This window comes from Pipra filicauda, unplaced genomic scaffold (assembly GCF_003945595.2).
Source record: "Pipra filicauda isolate LSUMZ 115617 unplaced genomic scaffold, ASM394559v2 scaffold278_size1010298_pilon, whole genome shotgun sequence".
In the NCBI taxonomy this organism is placed as follows: Eukaryota; Metazoa; Chordata; class Aves; order Passeriformes; family Pipridae; genus Pipra; species Pipra filicauda.
Window position 1 is genome coordinate 442,423 of NW_024104396.1, and position 22,585 is coordinate 465,007.

At 41.8% G+C, this 22,585-nt stretch overlaps 1 protein-coding gene across 6 annotated transcripts in view; it reads right to left on the reverse strand.

Annotated features, from left to right (window-relative positions):
• UBAP2 (ubiquitin associated protein 2) overlaps positions 1-22,585 on the reverse strand; it is a 106,251-nt gene that overhangs the window by 48,523 nt on the left and 35,143 nt on the right. For 5 of the 6 annotated variants that reach the window (XM_039382628.1, XM_039382629.1, XM_039382625.1 and 2 more), the window contains exons 7-9: positions 11,034-11,088; positions 9,796-9,899; positions 2,966-3,018 (exon numbers count right to left, since the gene is read on the reverse strand). In XM_039382628.1, coding sequence (XP_039238562.1) covers positions 2,966-3,018; positions 9,796-9,899; positions 11,034-11,088 — 212 coding nt within the window. The remainder of the gene's footprint in view (positions 1-2,965; positions 3,019-9,795; positions 9,900-11,033; positions 11,089-22,585) is intronic. The other variant, XM_039382630.1, reaches the window with a different exon arrangement.

Here is a 22,585-nt window from a genome sequence, read left to right on the forward strand (position 1 = left end):
AACTACCAATATTGCACAGAAAATGTTTGCCTTCATCCACCTTCCAGTAATTTGTATGTATTCTATTTCTGTCCTTTGGATAGTTTCTGTAGTTAGACTTGACTTTCTTTAGCCAGGAGAATATGATCACAATTTTAAGAGGAACACCCAGAGCCATCTACAGTATATCAACATTTGTCTGATCTTTTACTGTCCATGCCCTGAATATCCCATTAACAAAATACAACCTCCTGTTTTCACTGCAAGCAGTTTCCACTCTATTTATTAGCATGCTGACAACCTATTATATTTGCCCAATACTCACTACTAAAGATAAATACCAAGCAGGATTATTTGATCACAAAGATCTAATTCTTCTCATGTCAAATGACGTTAAATTTCACTTACCTGCTCACAACTGATACCTGACTAGAGAACACCACATTTAAACATAAATATTCTTCAGAAAAACACCTGTTCTTTCCCTTTGGAGAGCAAAAATATCAGCTTCCAGGTTCTTTTAATCATTAGTCATGTTACTGAATTGCTTGCTATACACTTCAATGTATCCATTTTCCAGCCACAAGTTCATATTATGCTTTTGCTAGATTAAAGCCAGAGACCATTATATACTCCTAAAGTAACCTTTTCAGATTCAGTAAACTAAAAATCTCCCTTCTCAAGGACCTTTTCTATCAATAAGTAATTTTCAGCTCTTATACACCATTTTTCTTCTGTAAAAGCAGTGAGAAACTGGATGTAGTACATAAGAATCGAGTTCAGGAGAGCCCACATACAGAAATATAAATCACGAATGATTAAGAGACAGGGAAGAGAGAGTACAATAGGGGCTTTTTGATACAGCATCAGCTCTTTAAGAAATCATGCTGAGCTGTTCTTTCTTCATCATCCACTACAAACCCGAAAATTTTTCAGTTGCTCCTTTCCAGACACCAGCTCCTTGTTCTGGAGGTGTGTCTTCATTCTTATAAACAAATGGGGACTTGGTTATACTACAGCATTTTTTATTTCAACAGGTCAAGTCTTGCAGAGGTTCAAACTTCTCTGCATGACTGGCTTACTTTTAAATGCTATTCCAATTAATTTTGGATTTCCAACAGATTTCATTCAGCAATGATTTTATTTTTACTTCCAAATCATTGACAGAGGCACTCGACGGTATCTGGCCCAGGACTGGATTTTTTCAACAGCCCTCCTAGAAAAGCCCGCGTTCAATAAGGGTCCTCCTGCAAAAGATATTTTGTCAAAATTTGAAAGGAAGATTTCAATCTGCTTAATGTGTTTTGTGATAGAATGCAATTATTTTTAGAGCACAAGATTTAGATCCAATCTCTTACAAGGACACACACTATCCTTACAGTTAACTCATAATTTGCTTAAAAGACCAAGATCAGATTGATTTGAAGGGGAACCATTTTCCACAAAACAACATTTAAGGGCACAAGCTGTATTTTTATGCGCTTTTTTTTTTTTTTTTAATTTTTAAATCAAATCGGGTCTGTTTTTCCTTTTTGCATATTTTGGGCTAACGTATCTGCAGCTTGACAATTCATTCACTCTTCCTGAACATCAGCACATAAACAACTTTCTCCTAGGTTACAGGAACTTTTCCAGGATTCTAAAATTAATAAAAATTAACAATGGGCTAGAGATGTCAAGATTTATGTGCAAATTACTCAGTTTTAATAACTAATTAAAAAAATCCTATCTCTACCAAGTCACCATTGCTCAACACCCCTCCCATACTACAAGTGCTGTATTGTACCAGCACCAAACAGGGATGAGAACAACCCATAAATTTCCACCATCCTTAGCCATTAGTCCATTTCTAGCACATACTGCAGAAATTGAGGACAGGTTTAAAAAATATATCAGTTTTTGATGGCATTAATAGATATAGATATAGATATAGATATAGATATAGATATAGATATAGATATAGATATAGATATAGATATAGATATAGATATAGATATAGATATAGATATAGATATAGATATAGATATAGAAAACCAACTGATTTTAGAGTTTCTTGCAATTTTCTCAAAAGACACATCCCTCATTAGGTAAGGATGGAGTTTTTGTATCTGTTACATGAAACATTCACACATTTCTAGGGATAACACTGACATGCCACCCTAAAGGAGGAGGCAAAAGGGATGATTTCAGAGACAATCTCTCACTCTTATGAAAACAAATTTGAAATAATGAGTATTCCTATAAAAGACAGAAGACTTCTTATGAGCTTTCCCTTTCCATATTTCTTGACACTCATTTGTTTTTCGAACTGCTTAAGCTTTAATACAACAACTGAAAACTGAGCATCACAAATGAGATGATTACAAATGCCAAAACACATCTCACCTGATAAAGAATGATAACCAAAACTGTGGTAGTACTTTAGACAACACATCATGATGAAACAACAGGAATTAAGCAATTAAGTGTTAACTTTAGCATACTACTAGTACCTTTTTTTTCACTATTATGAACATGAAGTGAGCCAAGTGGAACAATTTACAGATTTCAAACAAAAAGCATCAAATGAGAAGTTTAAAGTGGACAGTAAGCTTCAGCACTTAATTACATAAAAAGTCTTGTGATAATATGTCTTTAAAACTCTATACAATAGTAGGCAGAAGTATGCAGTTATCACCCATCAGCATTGGGCAGTGGAGAACTGCAATTCACAAATAATTAACTTGGAATAAACCTTAAATTTTTTAAATCTATGTACTGTCCACCCAGCAAAAATCAATGTCTACTTCTTGATACAATTTTATTTAAAAAAGAAGTGTATCTAAATATTTATATTATAAACAGGAATTACAGCAAGAAACACAGTAAGAAATACCACTGCTGGCATACAGAAAAGTATTACTTCAAACATTTGGTTTTCGGAAACAACACAGAAACTTTGAAAAGAGTAAATGATCAACTGGTATATCCAACAAGGTGCACTTACATCTTCATTCCAGTCTTCCGCTGTCCATTCTTCTATTGAGTTTTTCCATGCTCCTATAATTATTTGGGGAAGGAAAAAAACAGGTGCAAGTTAAAAGCACAGCATTGTGTTTCAACTCTTCTGCTTTATAAGCAATCCTGCTTCCGTTATAGCGGAACCCCAAACAAGGAGATAGTGGCTGGAAATGTATTTGGGAACACAGTTGGAAGTCCTAGAAAATTGGTCTGGAGAATTAAAATTCTGGGAGGGAAACACCACCACTCCCTCATCCCCTGTCCTTATTTTCTGATTTCAGGAATTTCTTAGCCACTATAGCGCCAGATTTAATTTGCATGAACACGTCACACATGTCTGCACCCAGTGATTAATTCCAACCATTAGAAGAATTTTCTCCCACGTGCCCAGCAATGGTGAGAGGTTACCCAACCCTCCCACAGGATCTCCCAGTTTCATGCACAAATTCATACAGAGCCTGAACAAAACACAACTACAACACCTGCTCCAACATCCACAACCCTACTGTACACAAATTCAATTTCAAGGCCCAAGCTATGCCTCCGGAGGCTCCTTTCCAACCTTTTAACTCTCTCCTCAGAGCAGAACTCCAATCCCTCACCCCAAGAGAGCAATGTTATTTTAAAACATGTACAATTCTTATAATGGCAGCAAAAAAGTCTTTAAGTTTCCACTATAGCTACAAACACTTCTTCCTGTAGCTTGTGGCAGAGTTTATTTGGCGAACACTGGAGCACAGCACACAGTCCACAGCCTGCAGAAACAGGAGAACTAAAAGAAGCAACCTTGTGGATGAAAGAACCTGATCCCTTCCCTTAGGAAACAGCAGGCACAGACACGCAAGAAAAATAAAGGGACTGAAGGCCCACCAGTGAAAGCACAAGAGAGGTTATCCCACGAACAACCAGAGCCTTTGTTTAAAGTACACAACCACAAGTAAAGAAAACACGAGCACCAACGTTACTGCCACCATCACTCTTGATCAAGTACAAAAGCAAAAGAACTGGCTGTTTCAATCACCTCCTTTCACTTAATCAGGAACCCTCTGAGACACATTAATCCAGAAACAAGCCCACCCTGAACACAGCATCAAATCCACCTTGTACTAATGCCACCAGTGCCTTAGTATTTTCTTCTGTACACCTCAAAAAACAAGCGGTTTTTGGCAAAGGAGGGTTGGACCTCACTAATCCAGTGAGGAGATCAGGCCAACCACAAAGTTACATATGGTGGGGAGAAAAGAAGGGGTTTTTATACCTTAGAATCCAAAACTATTTGTCATGTCCTGAGCAAGGTAACATCTGCTCTGTGGAGCAACATAAGAGTTTCAGAGACTGAAATATCCTATGCTCACGTTTTAGCAAACAGCCCCTAATCAGGATGTTGTTACACGCTGGTAACTAATAACCACACCTGAGTACAGCACTACAATGCCTCAAATTTCTAGACTAATCCACACATTTCTACAGAAATTCTGAAAAGGAGAAAAAGCCCAATGAGCAGCAGTTTTTAGAGAACAGTTCATTTTCTTTCCTTTCCACTGACCAGCACAAAATCCCTTCCTTGATATTTCTTCTTTAAAGAAATAGATCCTGGTATTTGCCCTGCTTGTATTTATCTCCCATCAGTGACTGCAAGGCCTGTCCCTAGAAGACAAACCTTGTGCTGGTGTCAGACCACTAACGACAGAGCTTGGAGTCTAATGAAATAATCACAAAAAGAGCTCAGACAAATCAAGCCCAACTCTTGAGCATTCCCCACCACCTCTGGGAAACTGAACCTGCTTGGAACAATACTTGTGATGTTTTCCTGACATTCAATTTAAACATTTATCTGTTGCTCCTACTTAGGAGTTCTGAGCATCTACTCTTTCTAAATACCAAGCACAACTCTTCACCCTTTTATTAGTTTACCCAAGCTACCAAGTTTATTACTTAAATTTATTACACTCTTCCTTCCTAACTCAGTCCTTCCTGTCTCAATTTCACTGCTCTTCCCTGCACTAAATCCAGTTTGCTAATGTTTTCCTCCTATTGACGGGATTTCTAAGTCAAATCTTGACACAGGCACATCAATTTCCTTTTAGTTCAAAATCCACATTGGCATTTTTGCAATTCCATATATCCTCTTCCCAACCTTTCTACCAAGCTTTGTAAAGCATCACAATTCAAGAGTTCTCTGTTTTTCATCAGAATTATGCTTTGTGTTTTCAAGAATCTTTGTCATACCAGCTTCAACCTAGATGGCTCTCTGTGACTCTTCACTGTTTCTCCTTGTAACAAGTTCAGTTTTAGAAAGTTATAAAGCTAATAAAAAGTATACAAGTTTTTTTGGTAAGTCTTCAGTTATTTTCCTCCAATTCCTCTCTTCCTGTCAGACTACTTACTTTTTTTCCTTTCTTTGAATAATCAGACACTGACTTTAGCCCTGAAATAAATTTATCTTGGTCTCTGCTGAACTTAACGTACTAATTCTTTCTTTCTGGATTACACTCACGTTCTAGAATGACCTGAAGGTTCGTTATGACTTTTACAGATCTACAAGAAAACAACAAAAAAAAAAAAACCCAACAAAATAACCCCACAAAACCACAAACCCAAATACCAACTTCCTCATAACTTCCAAGCAACACAATTCCCTTCCTCCCTCTTGACAGTTACACTATGATTTATTTTTTTTGTCATTCTTCAGTTTCAGAGTCATTTAAGGCTGCTCATAACTAAGATGATAAAGGAAGTTTTTCTGTGTAGTTTATGAAACTATACCAAAGTAGAGGCACCCATAAATTACCAGAACACAATGTCATTTTTATAACCTGCTTTGAGAAGTGGGCACCTCCAACATAACTTATTTATAAGAACTGCTGTGATTTTTACTCAGGATCTCCCACTGCCCTGTACATTCAAAAGAAGGTAAGAGATGAATCATATTCTTCAGGTTTATTCCCTTTTGGATGAGGATTGGTTAATTTTGTTTCTCCCCACCTGTCCTTTGTCTTTGCCTTTCATCTGCATGTTACTTCTATATAAATAAGGATGCAGGTAAACCAATGCTATATTATTTGGAATACAATTAGATTTAAACATTATGAACTGCTAAAGATTTGCCCTTTACTCTGTATTTCAACCAACAACACTTAAATTTCACCTCCACAAAACCCTGTTAGATTTTCTACTGGATTACACAATGGTGCACCTAAAACACGCTTCACTGAAGCTACTGTGATTCTTCTGGCAGCAAGTCAGGATATGAGGTTCTAGAGCACTTTCAGAGCACATATGACAGAAACATACGCTGTATATTTAATGAAAGTGTTGATATTTATAATTCCTCAGCACTGGCTAAAAGAGGAATTACTTAGTAAATAACTTGGAATCCACAGAGAGTTTGTATTTGCACGGTGTCTTCAGAAAACATTCTGATCAGCACATTGGGTTTGCTTCTCCAGGCAGTTGCCTTGCTATCTCCTCTTTAATGTAACTGCAGATGACAGGCAGTACTTTTTTAAGTGTCTAGTATGAGCTAATATTGTTTCCTTTCTTTTTAGATGAAATAAGAACTGGGACTGCATAATGAGGAATAATTATGCAGTGATTTTCCAACCTGCTCTCCTTCCGTGTAAATTCTTACCTGGCATCCATAAAATCCACTTAAAACTTTAGGGATATATATACAACTCCCACATTCAAATCTTTAGTAACTCTATATTGGGAACTTAAACTGAGTCTGTTGATTTGTAACTAACATAACAGCACTGTAAATGTAGGGGGGAAAAAAACCTGAAAACTAATATTTGGGACTGACAAGTCAAATCATGCTCAGCTTTGTGCAACCTACTTCCAGCCCAGACCTTGTCTTCCACTCTTTCCCCTCTACCACTGCTTCCATCTTCCTTCCCAGCACTCTCTTCTGCTTTAAAACTACTACCCCAGCTGCAGCCTCCTCTAAAAATCCTCAAGATGCTTTCCATCACAAGGTTGAAAGTGCTTCCCACTTGGACAAAACTAAATGATTCAATTTTAAAGCCTACTCTTTTTAATGAGATTCCTTTTGGCTGGGGGACTTCTTTTAGATATTATGAGAGCTTGTGTAAAGAAGCAACACTACAAAATAAAACACTCTTCAGAGAGACATTTTTTTTTGTCAGTTACTTTTCCATCTGCATTGAAAGTAAATCAAGACTAGCAAGAAAAAGATATTTAACACCCAAAAAGAAGAGTCACACTTACCAAGTTTACTTTAAATTTCCACCAACCAAGTAATTTTGTGGGAAGTTCCCACACTGACACTCATTCATTCACATACCCTTAAGAACCATTAAACTGACAATTCACAAATGCTTTCTCACACCTTCTTTCTCCATACCATACTCCCTAAATTTCCACACATGCCTTAAGCTGTGTTACTGAATTTCAGTGAGGTTCTTGGGAACATGCACACAGCAAAAACACACTCAACATCCCAAAAGAAGTTCCACATGATGCCTTAGGATTCTTAAGATTTATAGAAAATACGGATTTTTAGTATGGCTGTATAGTCTCTAACACTTTAGAATAGCAGTTGACAGTTACCAAACTCTGTTGTTATGCTTCATATCAAATTTTCTAAATTTTTCAGGTTTTATTGAATGTTCTTTTCAAGGGAAAAGACTCTAGCAAGCACATCTTGTTTGGGATATACACCTCGACTGGAATAATATCACTGTAGCCAAAGCAACCTTGATGGCCCAGAAACCTGGGAGGAACTCCAAAGACTGAGAGGATGAGGAAGATGAGGAAGAAAGGAGTCTTGAGGCCTCCAACTCAATTCTGGGGTGGTGTGCCAGGGGGTATATCTGGAGAGGTCCTGGGACAGACAGTTCTCAGACTGGATGGATTAGTACTATAAAACTGTAGAACTCCTGGACACTCACGTGCACTTTATGTATTTGCTGCAGTATAAAGTCCTTTATTAAAAGAATTGTTTTCTGCCTTACCTACACTAATATTGTCCAGAAAGTATTTTCTATTTTAGGCAACACACACGTCAACTAGACCTCTGAATTTCCACCAGTCTGTTTGCTCAGCAGCACACTCCTCACGTAGACACGCTCATACTCTTACAGGGATCTGTTTACCCACACAAAGCTACTCTTAGTCCTAGGCAGAATTCTTCCATTACTGAAGACTGAGGAGATGCCTACAAGAAACAGAGGTTGTCATGAGAGAAGCACATGAAGGCTACTCTGAGTTAGCAGGGAGGGTCACAAAACGTTTGAGTTTACTTTGGAAGTGGAGCACAAGTCGTGTGTAAGCCACAACCATACAGCTGCTATCATTAGTAACAAACCAGTGATTCTCTGGTCCAGTCTCCTTGTACCTTTCTTATAGGTTTTCTTTAACTAGTTAACCTTACTGCTTCTGCAATGCTTGTGACGACACACCCTGTCCCTTGCTACCAATAGCAAACAAAAATATAAGAATTCCAAGAGGAATTTTCAAAACATTAGGTGTACTCCTTATTTGAAAAACTAACATCAGTGAAAATAAAAGGAGTGTTTCTGTTTATGCTACAGCACCAAGTAATTTCAAAAGTAATTCCTTGGAAAGATGCCATATTTGGCAAGAATGATCCCATTAATAACTTAATATAGTCAAGGCCACTCTTTCACGCTGGACCAGAAGGCACTCAGAGTGACAAGACAGCTGCTTAATAAGCCATCCTAAACTCTGAGCCTGTCATTGCCTTCTCTGGTTAAGTGGGAAACAGTTCATATGAAGCTCAGAAAGCTGCATCTCAAGCAGCTCAGAGCAGAGCTCAACAGAGCACTGGCCTCCAGGATCTCCCTCCATACCTGACACCGGGGTTGATGAAAAATCACCCAAGTAGGCTTCAGCAACGAAGAGACCAAAGAGTTACCCATTGCTGCAGTTAAAAAAAATTCTCTCCCTCAAGGGTTCTCAAGTGCAGACAAAACCATGCGTTAATTACACCATCCTGACACAGGATTTCCTGTCTTCATCTCCACAGAACACAGGAAGCAGTAAGGTATCCTATTTTCCCAATCACAGATAAGCAGGTCACCCACCTCATTTCTGAATCACCACAAGACCACTGCTAAGTGGTTGCTTTCCAAACTCTCTCTGTCTCTTGCCTTTAGCAGGAGTGTGTACTTCTCACTTGAAACATCATACAGAAACACAGAGCTGCCTCTATCATCAGACAAGCCAACAGCTTTTTGGCTTCTATTCAAGTGCCTACTCGAGTTTTGTTAATTAATTCTTCTCTTCAAAGATGGCAGACCTTGGAACTCTCCTCCATCCCAGAGACTCACATCCTTACATTTCTGCGTTGCAGAGATGGGGTTTCCAAAGCCATCCCAGTGTCACTGAGTGAATTCATATCTGTAAACTGTTTTTCTTTTCTTTTTCTTCTTGGATATTCATACTCCATTACCTAATGCCTGTGGACCAATCAGTTCTATTAGGACTTATGCTCCTTAATTACATTAGATGAGATCTTAAGCAGTATCTAAACAGTTCTTCACATACACGGTTCTTCCAGCAACTCTTCAAATTCCTTTGTCTCTCAAGAGTTTGTTAGTACCAGAACAAGAAAATTGCACAATGCCTTCCCTTCATTCTTACCAGAGAGACACACAGGCTCTGTGCTCTGCACATCAGCAGCAGTTAAACTATAAAAATGAACTAATATCTGTGTTACAGAAGATGGAGTCACATTGTCAGAAGTTAAGTGAACACTAGCAGAATGATTATTTTAACTGCAATTTGCTACAGGTCTTCATTCCAGTCCTTCCACTTCTTGAAGCATCTTACCAGTTCCATCATCTGCATCATTCTGAACAGTCTCCCAAATCTCTGATTTTGTCCCAAAGCCATCAGTGGCAGAAGATTCCGTATAGTCTGCAGGATTAAATGTCCTAGAGTTTTAAAAGTTAAGAAATGGAAGAGAACACACGGGTCATTCAATGAGCACAAGTGTCATCTTTTTAGTTGAAGTTGTACTAGATTTAACATCTCAATTTCACTTAAAAAAATTTTTTTTTCTATGAGCAGACAGAGATAAAAAAGGGAGAAAAGAGAAAAGGAGAAAAAAAGTGAGGAGACTGGAAAACAAAATTCCTGTAGAGAAAGTGAACCAAAGCAATTCCTGAAAAAGCAGTTAACAGTATACCTACCCCTCCCAGTCTTACAAAGCATTAGTTTATACACACAAAAAAAAAATTATAAGACCCTCTCTGCTGGTAAGTTACCCAGCACATGGCTGACTGACAAGTAACCAGTATCATGTCCTTCCAGAGCACTAGACCTGCCCAGGACACCCAATGCCAAAATACACAGATGCAGCTAAAAGGTGAAAAAGGATTATTGAAGAAAAACCTCTTTTCGGTTTCTTCACCTACAAGTATGAACAAGAAGGATTATTAGTGAAGTAGAAAAAGCCTTCTGTTCATCATGACATCACTGATTTTACATGAAGTGCCATTAAAGGCAAACACTGAGTGAAAGTAGTGGAGGCTATGTTTCTATAAAGCAAGTTATTCCAGCAAAATTGAGAACAAACTTTTAAGCTGCTGAGTAACTTCTTCTCAATCATCTGTTTTAAGGTCCATGTATGTCCAAACAGCTAACGCATGAAACCTCAAAAACAGGAGGAAGTTTAGAATCTCTACTTTCTAGTTTTATACAGAACTTGCACATTCTACATTACACTGAAATGAATCTCATTTTGAATTGGCCTAAGACTAAATACACAACACAACCTTCAGCCTCCAAGGCACTATGTGGCTGGTACCGATGGCAGGTATTGTTCTCCAAGTCTGAGATATTAACACTGAGTAAACATATATTAAGTCTGTATAAGGGTGCCTAGTTAGAAATACTGGTTTAAGACAAAAATGTTCCATTCATCATCTAAGAGATTTGTCAGTTTTTGAATCCATACTGGTTTATCAAACATACAGCAATATTCATACATACAGTGGCAACATTGTCATTTAATATTGCCACTGAGTTTGATCCTTGCCAAAATCTGTGCTCTGCATATTTCTTACCCCATGCCTTGGGCTGAAAACCTCCCCGCTCCTCTCCCTCTGCCACGTCCAAACCCTAGGAGAGAAAACACCATTTAACAGCAACAGCAGAGGAGCCACCGGTCACTAGTCTGTCACATTAGAGAATGCCACGGTTGAACAAGAAAACTACTATAACTGAAGTTAAATATCATTTACTTCCCAAATTCCTGCAGAATTTGTTTCCCTAACACACACAAATAAGACACAGTTCATCTAAGACCACCCATTTTAGGAGGACCTGCAATTCCTTGCCATCTTTCTGTGTCTCGTGAAGTAGCTCCAAATGTCAATAAAAGAACTTACCTAAAGACTCATCCCAAAGACTGCTACTGCCAAATCATCAGACGTTTTCCAAAACTTTGTCTCTACTGTCTCACTCTTGCCTAAGATGCCCTGGAATTCAAGCCTCCCTGCATACCCTGATCGCTCAAGAAATTCCCTCTCTCTCCTTATCTGTGTGAGGACAAAGTTGAAATACTCCATTTGTTTCCTTCTCTGACTCAGACTACCTGTCCATCCCTATCCTCCTCTGCTTCTGCCAACCAGTGACCACACATTTCTTCTGCTTCCCCCTTAATCACAGCTACTGAAATTACCCAGTTCAAATTACTCAGCTTCCCGGTTATCATTCACAGGAATATTCGTTTCTATTTTAACAAAAACAAGTATTTGTTGCCTTCAATTTTGATTATCAGCCTCAGTTAATCTGACACAGTGAATGGTTTTATTTTTGCACATTCCATTCATGCAAGGCATGAAACTTTGTGTGTTACTTAACAATCCATAAAGTAAATGTCTATAAAAAATGCTAGCAACTACTTCTTACATGCAGCATATTTCTGCATACATTTCACCCCCATCCCTTTTTAGGGGTTTTATTCGAGGCTTTTCCAATTTGTTGGGTTGTTTTTGAGGAAGACTATGCATACTATTTTGTATGACAAGAACAGGAAGAGGCCAAGAGCTACAGTCAGAGAACAAAAAACAATGTTTATTTTAATGACAAAATTAGGTGGTAATTATAAGTTACCAGGCAACTGCAAGTTTGCCAGAGCACAAAAATTATAATCCTAAATCACCAGTATGTTGGTGTCCAAACATCAGAATTACCCATGACAGGCTGTTTAAAGTTAGATCAGAATTACCTCTTATTTTCAGGGGACCACCTGAACTGAGTAAGAACATTAGCTCCAAGACATGGTAAAACCAGTTTAGGAATTAAGTTCCTGTTTTAATGACTTTCCATTCCCTGCTCTCACCAGTAGTTCTTCCCCTTGTCCCAGTTCACTGTTCAAGTGTTAAAAAGACATTTCTAGACCTACTTTTTCAAGGACTTCTTAGGAGCACCAAAGTAGCAGGATGAAATAAGCAGAGGAAGGATTCCCAGGCAGCAACATACAGTATTTTTTGGGACAAGAATACAGAATAGCTGAAGTCTGGCACTGGCCAGCTCTTCTATCTCTACATTATTTTCCCCTCTTTGCTCTCCTTTCACAATTGGATGCAGAGAAGGCAGATAGAGGTTAGGAACGAGGCAACAACTGCTGTAACCTGGGATTTGTCACACTTCTTCACCAAGCCCACGTGCTCTTTGCCATAAAGAACAGTGCTCCGGGCCCGGTCGTACCCAACTGCTTCCAACTTGGCCTTTGAACTCCCTTGCTCAGCCTACCTCCTCTACTGCTCCTCTCCTTTGTCCATCTAAAATCCCCAATCTGGGAAGCTGCTCCATGGCATTAAAGGGTCACAGCTCCCAGGTGCAGAGAACTCGGAGCACTCTGGATTTTGTCCAGCAGGGGTTTTTTTTTAAGAGTAGAACCAGCTACACAAGGTTACCTGGGGACATGGTGGGGGTCACCACATAATAAAATTACATCCTACTGCCACTAATACAGCATTAAACACCATTTACTGAGATTGCACAGAAACAAGATCAACAGTTTTCTGACAACCTCAGGTACAAGTTCAACTGGGAGCTGCGAAACACAGAAACAGTCAAGCAAAAATATTTTTGAGTGAAGCAATCAGACATTCAGTACAGAGAGATAGCTGGAATAGCTACGATGAAAGAAGAAACAGATTTTAGTAAAGGAGGTAAGTCTCCCCACTCATCCAAGTGCAAAAGCCTGAAAGAATGACCTCAGCACATGTAGCGGGTTTCTGTGGCTGGGTTTTGGTAGCAGGGACAGCTACAGGGGTGGTTTCTGCTACAAGCTGCTGGAAGCTTCCCCTGTCTGGTGGAGCCAATGCCAGCCAACTCCAGGACAGACTTCCTGTCACTGGCCAAGGCCAAGACAATCAGAAGTGATAGTAATGCCTCTGTGATAACATATTTAAAAACAGAAGATTGTGGTACAGAAAGAATTCCCACCAGGGAAGAGAGGAGTGAGAATATGGGAACAACAATGTAGACACCAAGGTCAGTGCAGAAGGAGGGGTAGGAGGTGCTCCAGGCGCCGGAGCTGAGGCCCTGCAGCCCGTGGTGCAGCCCATGGTGGAGCAGCTGTGCCCCTGCAGCCCATGAAGGACCTTTGGGGTGCAGAGCCCATGCTGGAGCAGGTGGATGCATGAAGGAGGCTGTGATCCCGTGGGAGGCCCAAGATGGAGCAGGTCCTGCTGGAGACCTGCAGCCCACGGAGAGGGAAGCCCACGCTGGAGCAGGTTTTTCCTGGGCAGGACTTGTGGCCCCTGTGGGGGACCCACGTCAATAAAGCTCATCCGTGAAGGACTGCACCTCATGGAGGAGTGACCCACGGGACAGCAGGTTGGGAAGAGCTGCTGCCCGAGGGATGGACTCGCACTGGAGAGGTCCATCAAGGACTGTCTCCCGTGGGAGGGACCCCACAGGAGCAGGGGAAGGACTCCAACTCCTCTCCCTGAGCAGTGACAGAGCCAAGAGCTGACCACAACCCCCATTCCTGTCCCCCTGCACTGCTGGCGGGGAGGAGGGAGAACATGGAAGGAAGGAGGGGTGGGAGGAACATGTTTTTAGGATTGTTTTATTTCTCACTCTTTGGCTCTTATCCTGTTAGTAATAAACTGAAGTACTATCCCCACTTGAAGTCTGTTTTGCCCGTGAAGGTAATCAGTAAGTGACCTCTCCCAGCTCCTATTTCAACTCATGAATCCTTAGCTGGTTTTTTCTCTCTCCTCTGTCCAGTTGCAGAGGGAGAGTGAGAGAGTAGCTTTAGTGGGTACATGGCATCTGGCCAGGGTCAACCCACATTAAACAGAAGATGACATTTCAGCAAGCAAGATATATGTAAGATACCATACCATCATGGACACAATAAACTACTGGCTAAAAACACCAGTAAGAACCTCTTACAATTTTATAAATTGTTGAAAAGAAATAATGTTGTTCCTGAAGTTCCATGCACAGTCTTAAGACTACTAGCCAGAAAGGCATTTTTTTATGCCAGATCACTTTGAACATTAATCCTGAATTTGAATTTCAAGGAGACTCCCTTAATTTTGTAAAGCTGTGTCTGTGCTTTCTGTCAAAACTGAAATTAAGTTTATTCAACAAATGCAATAAAAAGCATTCTAATGAAGACAAAAGGGAAGTACCAAACCAGTGGAGTTAACACTAAATTCAAAGCTAGAAGAGACACTTAGAAAGAATTAACTCAAAACATAGGACAGTAAGTACTGACCACTGAAATACCACCCTAACTCAAACACATGGTCATACATCATGGTCCATAATGCACGATGCCAGTGGGAAGGGTTGATATTCTCTTTGACACAACCAGATCACTAATATATTCTTAATTTCTCACGACGAGGAAGTTACTTCTCTCAGCTGTCAAAATTAAAATATGGCCTGAAAACAATTAGAAGGCACAGTGTTCTAACACAGAGAAGTTAGTCATGAAGCAATTGTGAATGCCCACAGGGTATCTGCAAACATTTTATGCTTTTTAACAGTGACTAAGAGGTCAGTGAGGAAATGAGGCTTCACACCAGAATTCAGAGCAAGGATCCAAATTCTGAGGCTGCAATCCCACAGTAACTTAAACCCATTTAAATCAGAACCACCACAACTGTGGTCTTCCTTACCAATGATCACAAGCTCTGTCTTTCCTGCACTTATAGTTTTGCACTTACCAGTGGGCGAGCACCAAACGACTACCAGAAAACAGTATTTGTTCGCTTTTAGATCAACTCTCCAGACCAGTTCCCGGCTTGTTAAATGCCAGAAAACCATGCACCTTTACAACAGGATAAGCCACTAAAAAATCCTGTTGTCTCCAGCTACCATGCTGATTGCATCTTTTTTTTTGTCTTGGTTAGTTTTGCTGTCACCTATCACCTCTTACTTTCCACGTGCCTTAGCATAGTTTCCAGGTGGATCTGCTCCACTGTCCTGCCAGGTACAGAAGTAAAATTGTCTGCCCTGTAGTTCCCCAGGTCTTCCTAATTTCCCTTTTTAAAATGGAGGTTATGCTTCCTCTTTTCCAATGAGTGGGAACTTCACCATTCAACAAATACAATGGACAGTGCCTTAGCCACTTCCTTTGCCAGTTCCTTCAGGACCTGTGGATGTATCTTGTCAGATTTCACGGACACACCTACATTCTGATTTCTTAAATGGTCTCAGACCTGACCCTCTCCTACAGCAGGCAGTTCTTCATTCTCCCAGTCCCTGCCTCTCCCTTCTACAAATGAGATGGCTGGAGATCTTGTCAGTAAAGATCCTGAGGCAAAAAAAGTCATTAAGTACCTCAGCCTTCTCCTTGTCCCAGTTAGCCAGGTCTCTCATTTTCTTACAGAAAGGGCTCACATTTTCTCTAGTCTTCCTTTTCTTCCCAACATTACAACTTTAGCATTCCTAACCAGAACCCTGGCTGCTCAGACAATCTCAATTCTATTAGTCCCAGGCTCCCTGTCTTTGCTTCCACCCTCTGTGGGCTTCCTTTTCATGTCTGAGTTTGTCCAGGAGCTCCCTGTCCATCCACGCAGTCTGGTGTTTTTCCCTGACTGTCTCTTTGTTGGGATGAACTGCCCCTGAGCTTGAAGGAAGGGATACTTAAACATTAACCAGCTTTCCTGAGCCCCCTCTTCCCTCCAGAGCTCTACCCCATGACACTCTTCTTCTTCAGAGTGAAGAAGCTGAAGTCTGCTCTCCTGAAGGCCAAGGCAGTGAGTTGGCTGTGTGTCCTCCTCACTGCCCCCCAGATTTCATGGTCACTGCAGCCTGGGCTGCCCTTGACCTTCACATTCCTCACCAGCCCCTCCTTGTTGGTGAGAGGAAGGTCCACACAACATGTCTCCTCGTTGGCCCATCTATCACTTGGAGAGGGAAGTCATCACCAATGCATTCCAGGATCTGCCCAATTCCAGGAATTGCCTGTGCCCAGCTATGTTGCCCTTCTACCACATTTGGGGTTGTTCAAGTCCCCCATGAGTACCAGGGCTTGTGAATTATCCCACTCCTATATGTCTACAGAGAGCCTCATCTACTCAGTCCTCCTGATCAGAAGGTCTGTAGCAGATCCCCACTGGAATGTCATCTGTCCCTGTTCTCCCTGTAATTCTGACCCATAGGCTCTCATATGGTTCCTCATCCATCCCCAGGCAGAGCTCCGTGTATGCCAGCTGGTCACTGATAGAGTGCAACACCCCATTCTCTTCTGGGCCTGTCCTTCCTAAAGAAGTTGTATCCTTCCATTCCAACACTCCTCTCAAAGGAGCCACCCCACCACATCTTCATGACACCAACAAGATCACGGCCCTCAGACAGGCACGCATCTCTAATTCCTCTTGTTGATTCCCCATGCTCTGTGTTTGCATAAAGGCAACTGTGCTGGGCCCCCAGTGAAGACAACTTACTGGCTGGAAGGGCTGCAGTTCCTTTGTGCTGCCCCTCAGGTACTGTCCTGCTGTCCTGAGATCCTTCTCCAGGGTTTGAGCATCTCTTGCTGGCCCTCACATCAAATTGGTAGAACTGGGATCAACTGAGGTTCCTCTTCACCAGTAACTTTAGCTTAAAGCCCTCTTCACCAGCCTGGTAAGACTATGAGTCACCACAGAATGGTGCTGCAGGGACATTAAAGATCATCTCATTCCAATTCCAATCCCCCTGCCATGGGAGGGACACCTTCCACTAGATCAGGCTGCTCAAAGCCCCATCTAGCCCAGCCTTGAACACTGCCAGGAATGAGACAGCCACACCTTCACTGGGCAACCTGTGCCAGTGCCTCAACCACCCCAACAGCAAAGAATTTCTTCCTAATATCTAATCTAAATCTTCCCTCTTTTAGTTTAAAACTGTCCGCCCCTTGTCCTATCACTATCTGCCCATAGAAAAAGTCTCTCTCCATCTTGTTATAAGCTCCCTTTGGGTACTGGAAGGTGCTAGAAGCCCTCTCAGCCTGTCTTCATAGCAGAAGTGCTCCAGCCCCCTGAACATCTTTCATACTCTCTATGGACCTGCTCTCTATGGCTTCCTGGGCTGCAAGCTCACATTCAGCTTTTCATCAGTAAGAAGCCCCAAGCTAGTCTGTACTCATGTCTGGGATTGCCCTGACCCAGGCACAGCACTTTGCATTGGTCTTGTTAAACCTCATGACATTCCATGGGCCCATTTCTCAAGCTTCTCCAGATGCCTTCTGGATGACATCCCAACCTCTCAGCTTGCCCTCAACCTCATTATGTCGTATATCAAAGAGCAGTCGTCCTAAGATAGAGCCCTGAAGGACATCACTCATCACCAGCCTCCACCTGGACACAGAGTTGTATCCATCCAGCCAATTCTTCATCCACCAAACAGACCACCTTCCAAATTCCTGTCTCTCCAGTGCTGAGATAAGGATGTTGTGTGGGACCACGTCAAAGGCCTTACAGAAGTCTAGGTAGATGACATGAATCAGTCTTCCCTTCTCGACTGTTGCAGTCACAGAATATGCTGAGTTGAGAGGGACCCACAAGGATCAGAGTCCAACCCTGCACAGTCACTCCATCATAGAAGGCCACCGGATTAGTCAGGCACAATTTGCCCTTAGGGGGGCCATGATGACTGAAGATAATCATCCCCTTCCCTGACAGATGGAACACATCAGCTTCCAGAAGACCACACGCTAAGAAGCAAACCCCTGGCCGTGGCACCAGGCCTGTAATCATCTGCTGATTCTCCAAGTACAACTGGTCCTTTCAACCTCCTTCCCTTTTGACTGGAAGGACGGATGAAAAAACTAGCTGTGCTCCAGAGTCCCTTATGGCTACTCCCAGGGCTCTGTCATCCTTCTTGATGCTGGTCAGACTGCTCCTGGCTCTACCACTGGTGCCCACATGAAACAACAGCAGGTACAGTCAGTGGACTGTGCAAGGCCTGGCAGCCTCAGTGACATCCCTGATATGAGCCCACAGTAAGCAGCACACCAGGTCACCAAATGGGTGCCATTTTTCTTTTCTTGAATGAATTCTATAAAAGTCAACACTTACACCTAACCCAGGTGGGAGGCAAGATTTTCTGTTTCCACTAAAACCTACTGGGAGTTCAAAACACTCATAATCACACAATCAAGTCTTCATTCTGGTACCATTCATGCATGGAAAGAATTGCTCTCCACATTCACAACATTTCTTCCCCTAAAACAAATGCACACTACATGGGAGCATGAGAAAGATGTGTAGAAGAACAACACAGATGGGCCTACCCCATTAAATTAATAGCCTATTCTGTATAAAATCCAGTCTGCTCAGCTTGGAGACTTAAATCCTTCCACCGCAACACAGGTGCTTTATTTCAAAACTCGGATGAGTTTAGAGGAAGCTACTTCAAGGTTAAGAGGCCTAGAGAACAGCTGAAAGGAAAAGGAAATGCAGACTGGACGGTCAGACAACACCTAGATTTGTGCTTATCTCTGACTACACAGTAACTGAACAGCCTGCTTTGGTCTCTGCTCTGGAAATGCAGAGCCAGCCATCCTCCCAGCAGACACCAAGTTGACAGAGGTTTAAGCTTTAAGAGATAAGGAGGCTAAGTATAGAAACTTCGCATTCTAGGTATTCCATACAACCAAAACAAACACCAAAGTTGCATTTAATAATTCAAGTTACTTTTGTCTTTATTAGTCATCATAAAGCTAGAAGCAATTCATCACTTCTATATACTGCATGTACTCTAGAAAGCATTTTTAGATGCGTGTGCAGAAAACTTTCAACTCTAAAATTATATTTAAAAGAAAATGGGTAACTTGTTAAAACTAAGTTACGGTTAATCTCAAAAAAATAAAAAATGTACATGACACAGTTTCTTAACCACAGCAAAACCAAACAGACTTCATACTGTGACCTCCAGAAGGTCTGCTTGACATTTATGTTTTACAAAAAATAACATCCTTACTAGTTCTGGCAAAGGAAACCCAAAATATATCCCATGCCAACTGGGCTAAGCTTTTAAACTAAGAGAATGTTTACACATGCAATTCTGGTTACAGAAACTCAATTTGTTCAAGGATAGCATAGATAGGATACTTCTTATCTAAAAACATTTTTAAAAAAAAAGAGATAAAAAATACAAACTGGACTACAATCAGAAAAGAATGAAAAGGATAAGCAGCTTTACTTTCTTATACAGCCAGCAGACAAAACAAAATTTGGAAGGCTACTTGTCATGCTGTTTGAGTCCAGAACTAAAACACAGTATTTTTCCCTTTCATTTTTATTTCTGTTTTGTAAGAAAAAGATTCCCTGTCAGCATCCACATTTATGACACGCTCATGTTGCTCTGGAATAATGAAGAGGAAGAAAATAGAAGAACAGAAGTACAAGCAACAAGACCATCTTCCCTTGGCAAACCAGGAGAATTACTACACATGAATCTGTAACAAATTCCATGCTGAATCAATTCCAAAAATTCACCTACCTGCTATCCTATTATAAGCTATGGTTAGTTTGATATCTAGGGAAGAGCACACAAACTGAAACCACAGTGCAGTTTTTCTCTGGATGCCCTCCTGGTCTTCAACTATTTGTGGCTCTGACTTCCTTAGTCAAATATAATTTACATACAGAAACTTTTGCTGGTTTTTCCTTTTCTTGCCGTGGTTCTTTTTTAGGAGGAAATTGTCAAGTCTCTTTTGGGTACATTTCCTGTACTCACATCATCTTACTGAAAGGAGTTCCTCAGGTTAACTATATACATGAAGAACCACCTCTGTAAGTTCACCCTGAAGCTGTAACTCACTGATTCCATTTAATATTCACTCTCTTGCACACTTGCTTGGAGTGAGCAGTTGATTACATAGAATCACAGATTCAGCCCCGTTGGAAGGGACCTCCGAGATCATCAAGTCCAACCCTTGATCCACTACTTCCGTGGTTACCAGACCATGGCACTGATGCCACATCCAGTCTCATCTTAAAAACCTGCAGGGATGGAGAATCCACCACTTCCCTGGACAGCCCATTCCAATGTCTGATTACCCTCTCTGTAAAGAATTTCTTCCCAATGTCCAACCTAAACTTCCCCTGGCACAGCTTAAGACCATGCCCTCTTGTTTTACTGAGAGCTGCCTGACAGAAGAGACCAACCCCCACCTGGCTACAACCTCCTGTCAGGGAGTTGTACAGAGTGAGGAAGTCTCCCCTGAGCCTTCTCTTCTCCAGACTAAACAACCCCAGCTCCCTCAGCCTCTCCTCATAGGACTTGTGCTCCAGTCCCTTCACCAGCCTTGTTGCTCTTCTCTGGACCTGCTCCAGCACCTCAATATCCTTCCTGAACTGAGGGGCCCAGAACTGGACACAGCACTCCAGGGGTGGCCTCACCAGTGCTGAGTACAGGGGAAGAATCACTTCCCTGGACCTGCTGGCCACACTGTTCCTGATCCAGGCCAGGATGCCATTGGCCTTCTTGACCACCTGGGCACACTATGGCTGACATCCAGCTTCCTGTCAATCCAAACTCCCAGGTCCCTTTCTGCCCTTTCCCCAGCCACTCTGTCCCCAGCCTGTAGCGCTGCAGGGGGTTGTTGTGGCCAAAGTGCAGGACCCGGCACTTGGCCTGGTTGAACCTCATCCTGTTGGAATCAGCCCAACTCTCCAGTCTGTCCAGGTCCCTCCGAAGAGCCCTCCTGCCTTCCAGCTGATTGACACTCCCCTGCAACTTAGTGTCATCTGCAAATTTGCTGATGGTGGACTCAATGCCCTCATCTAAATCATCGATAAAGATATTAAACAGAACTGGGCCCAACACTGATCCCTGGGGGACACCACTAGTGACCGGTTGCCAACTGGATACAGCTCCACTCACCACCACTCTGGGACCAGCCCTCCAGCCAGTTCCTAACCCAGCACAGAGTGCCCCTGTCCAAGCCGTGGGCTGCCAGCTTTTTCAGGAGTGTGCTGTGGGAGACGGTGTCAAAGGCTTTGCTGAAGTCCAGGTAGACACATCCACAGCCTTCCCCTCCTCCACCAGGTGGGTCACCTGATCATAAAACGAGATCAGGTTGGTCAGACAGGACCTGCCCTTCCTAAACCCATGCTGGTTGGGTCTAATCCCTTGTCCATCCTGTAGGTGCTGTGTGATTGCACTTAGGATGATCTGCTCCATAACCTTGCCAGGCACGGAGGTCAAGCTGATGGGTCTTTAGTTTCCCGGGTCCTCCTTCCAGCCCTTTTTGTGGATGGGTGTGGCATTTGCCAACTTCTTATCATCTGGGACCTCCACAGGGAGCCAGGACTGTTGGTAGATAATGGAGAGCAGCTTGGTGAGCTCTTCCGCCAGCTCCCTCATCACCTTGGGTGATTTCCCCACAGACATTTTACAGACCTCTATCATACACCCACTCTTGCAGGCAGAAGTCCTAATCTGCTTGTTCCTCACACTCCATAAGTGCAGTCTTCCCAGTAGCTTCAAAAGCCTTCTCTAGCTCTACCACATCCTTTTCAACCTGGGGTGGAGGCAGTGGGAGAACCAGACCTGCACTTAAAACTGAAGATGCAAGAACGCTAAAAAACAGCCGCATAAAAACAACCTGTGCTTGTAAAGTTTGTCATTTTGAATATAAGACTGCAGCTGATTAAAACATGAACAAGGGAATATTTTTAAGAGCTGACAATCCTAAAGACACAACCATCTTACTCTATAATTTCTACAGGAGATTCCATTCTAGACAGTCTTGCGATACTGACAAATATAATCATTTTGATGCAATTACTGTATATCACCATTACAGTACTTCTTACATCTAAATTAAGCTCATTCAAGAAATTTAGTTCTGAAAAGAAGCACATATGAGAAGGTCATCTTAAAACAAGATATTGACTGACTCCTTTCCATTACGAAGTTTAAATGCCTGGTTTAACAAGATTAAGCGCAGAGCAATTACAGACCAGATGTGTCCTGTAACACATCCTGTGATACATTTTTGCTTTCTGCTCATGTGTCAATAATTTGCATCTAACTTCAAATCCCTGATGTCCTGCATACCAGCACTCCATGTACCTACTACCCCATAAAGTTGCAAACAATGTGACACAGTCATTACTGGGAGACCTACTGCACAAAGAAGCCACTGCCTACA